At 53.5% G+C, this 3,069-nt stretch overlaps 1 protein-coding gene across 1 annotated transcript in view; it reads left to right on the top strand.

Moving 5' to 3' along the window:
• Window positions 1-1,193: 1,193 nt before the first annotated feature.
• Window positions 1,194-3,069, top strand: part of VOLCADRAFT_70441 (uncharacterized protein) — a gene marked incomplete at both ends in the record, with an annotated part of 6,353 nt that continues 4,477 nt past the window's right edge. The window contains one exon of the mRNA XM_002959093.1: window positions 1,194-1,305. Coding sequence (XP_002959139.1) covers window positions 1,194-1,305 — 112 coding nt within the window. The remainder of the gene's footprint in view (window positions 1,306-3,069) is intronic.

Genomic DNA, 3,069 nt, shown 5'->3' with positions numbered 1-3,069 from the left:
TGGTTATGTACGTGTCCTGTTAGGCTCTGGTTTAGGTGGAGGCAACCGTTCCCCTGTCGGCTACATGTGCTACATATTTGTAGTGTTCGTCGCGCTGTGTCTCTCAGAAAATGCAGATCCTGCATGCACGAGTGCCATCCATGGTCACAGCCAACAACCAAAACCTCACCGATCTACTCAACCGATGCTAGTCGTTGAATAGCTGCTTTTTGCGGTGATAGCTAGTGTTTCTAGGGTTTTTAGGGTCCTTGAAACCCTAAACGCCTAGAAAAGGCTACACACGGCTGACTGCAGCATTTCGTGCATTATTCGTGCATGTATTTGGTTATGTACGTGTCCTGTTAGGCTCTGGTTTAGGTGGAGGCAACCGTTCCCCTGTCGGCTACATGTGCTACATATTTGTAGTGTTCGTCGCGCTGTGTCTCTCAGAAAATGCAGATCCTGCATGCACGAGTGCCATCCATGGTCACAGCCAACAACCAAAACTTCACCGATCTACTCAACCGATGCTAGTCGTTGAATAGCTGCTTTTTGCGGTGATAGCTAGTGTTTCTAGGGTTTTTAGGGTCCTTGAAACCCTAAACGCCTAGAAAAGGCTACACACGGCTGACTGCAGCATTTCGTGTATTACGAGTACGTGTCCAACGGCAGGGACCAGCAACAGGCACAAGCAAGGGATGAATAATTCCATGCTGCCGCCTTCGTGTTGCTGCTGTGCTGTCCCGGCATGCATGTTCTGGCTAGCTACGACCAAATACCCCATGTACACATGCACCAACGTTTACACGTACACACACATACATACACGCACACGTACACACCAGGATGGATCATGTTATGAAAAAGCCAGAGCGGATATGTCCCGCGCAAGAGCGATGTGCTGCTCATGTCGAGTTTTGATCTCGAGACCTCCCGCTTACTAAACGGGTGCTCTTCCACTGAGCTACACGAGCGGTTGTGGGTGGAGGGTGTCGAACCCTCGACCTTAGGATAGTCCAAGTCACAGCACGATAACAGCTATGAGACCTACGCGCTAACCACTGCGCCACACCCACACAGACATGCAGCTTCGCGCGTGGCAAGAATTTGCCGTACACCGTACACCGTACACGTACAAATCGTACAGGACGTGCGTACACACGCACCCCCGACGATTGGGCCAAATACGTATACACCACATCTACAGCCAACGCATGCCCGCCTCATTAGCTCTTTATTTTTCCCGGGCATGTGGCCAGGAAGTGTATATCTGTGTGACCATACATATCTGTGTGACCATACACATCTGTGTGACCATGCATATCTGTGTGACCATACATACCTGCAGGCGGCTGGCAGAGGTTAAGGCCTGACTTCTGCTCCCAGTTGACCCAGTCGACCCGGGTTCAAATCCGCCTGCCGGCTCCTCGGGTGTTTGAGGATTGATGAAATGGGAGGTGGCCCCCCATCTTATGGACGGTGTAGGACGTGATAATATCAACTTGCGAGCTGACCAGGAACTAAGTTGATGCGCCGTTGATCCGCTAGATTTGGTTGGATGCTGGTGGTGAGTTGCCGAACTCAACGAATACATTCTGAAGTCGGATGGGGTGACGGATTAGGATGCCCCTCTAGCAGGGGAGAGCAGGGACTGCCCCGGGAAAGGGGGCCGCTGGCGAAGTTAACCACCCTGTAACAACATACATACCTGCTTGCCGATAGCGCGACGTGACGCGCAATCTGTGGTGGTGTAAGGGGACTTCAACAAGTATGAATGTAAATGCCTGGCTGATTATAATCACTCGCCTGGCTGATTCCTTGTGGCTTGTGGCTTTTGGGTGGTGGGTGCTATCCTTACGCAGCCTTGGCTTGAACGAAAGCACATGTACGAGAGGGATGCAGCACAATGATTCTGATGGCAACGTTTCGCTGGCTGCTGGTGCAGCAGCCGCTAGCATGGCCACGACAACAATGAACTGGGGGCTGGTCCAGGCATGTGCAGCGGCGGCAGCACTGGTGGCAATAAAATTCACCCCTGTTAGGCCCGGATGTCGGCACCCACTTGCATCTCACTGGCCACTAGTCGGTCGCTTCACGTTGCACCTGGCAGCAGTCTTGGATATTGGCACGTCAATGCGGTTGTGATTGGCTGCTTGCTGCGTGCATGTATTTGGTTATGTACGTGTCCTGTTAGGCTCTGGTTTAGGTGGAGGCAACCGTTCCCCTGTCGGCTACATGTGCTACATATTTGTAGTGTTCGTCGCGCTGTGTCTCTCAGAAAATGCAGATCCTGCATGCACGAGTGCCATCCATGGTCACAGCCAACAACCAAAACCTCACCGATCTACTCAACCGATGCTAGTCGTTGAATAGCTGCTTTTTGCGGTGATAGCTAGTGTTTCTAGGGTTTTTAGGGTCCTTGAAACCCTAAACGCCTAGAAAAGGCTACACACGGCTGACTGCAGCATTTCGTGTATTACGAGTACGTGTCCAACGGCAGGGACCAGCAACAGGCACAAGCAAGGGATGAATAATTCCATGCTGCCGCCTTCGTGTTGCTGCTGTGCTGTCCCGGCATGCATGTTCTGGCTAGCTACGACCAAATACCCCATGTACACATGCACCAACGTTTACACGTACACACACATACATACACGCACACGTACACACCAGGATGGATCATGTTATGAAAAAGCCAGAGCGGATATGTCCCGCGCAAGAGCGATGTGCTGCTCATGTCGAGTTTTGATCTCGAGACCTCCCGCTTACTAAATGGGTGCTCTTCCACTGAGCTACACGAGCGGTTGTGGGTGGAGGGTGTCGAACCCTCGACCTCGCGGGTCGGGGCCCGGAGAGGCCGGGGGCAGCAGCCCCGTGGTGTTTGGGAGCCGACACGAGTGTTAACTCGCGGGTCGGGGCCCGGAGAGGCCGGGGGCAGCAGCCCCGTGGTGTTTGGGAGCCGACACGAGTGTTAACTCGCGGGTCGGGGCCCGGAGAGGCCGGGGGCAGCGGCCCCATAGCGTGGAAGCGTGTTGTTGACGTTCCTTGTGGCTGTAGCCTTGTGCGGNGTTGGGTGGCTAAGGGCACGGC

Source organism: Volvox carteri, assembly GCF_000143455.1.
Source record: "Volvox carteri f. nagariensis unplaced genomic scaffold VOLCAscaffold_124, whole genome shotgun sequence".
Classification (NCBI taxonomy): domain Eukaryota; kingdom Viridiplantae; phylum Chlorophyta; class Chlorophyceae; order Chlamydomonadales; family Volvocaceae; genus Volvox; species Volvox carteri.
Note: the sequence above shows the minus strand (reverse complement) of the source record. Positions and strands in the feature narration are given on the sequence as shown.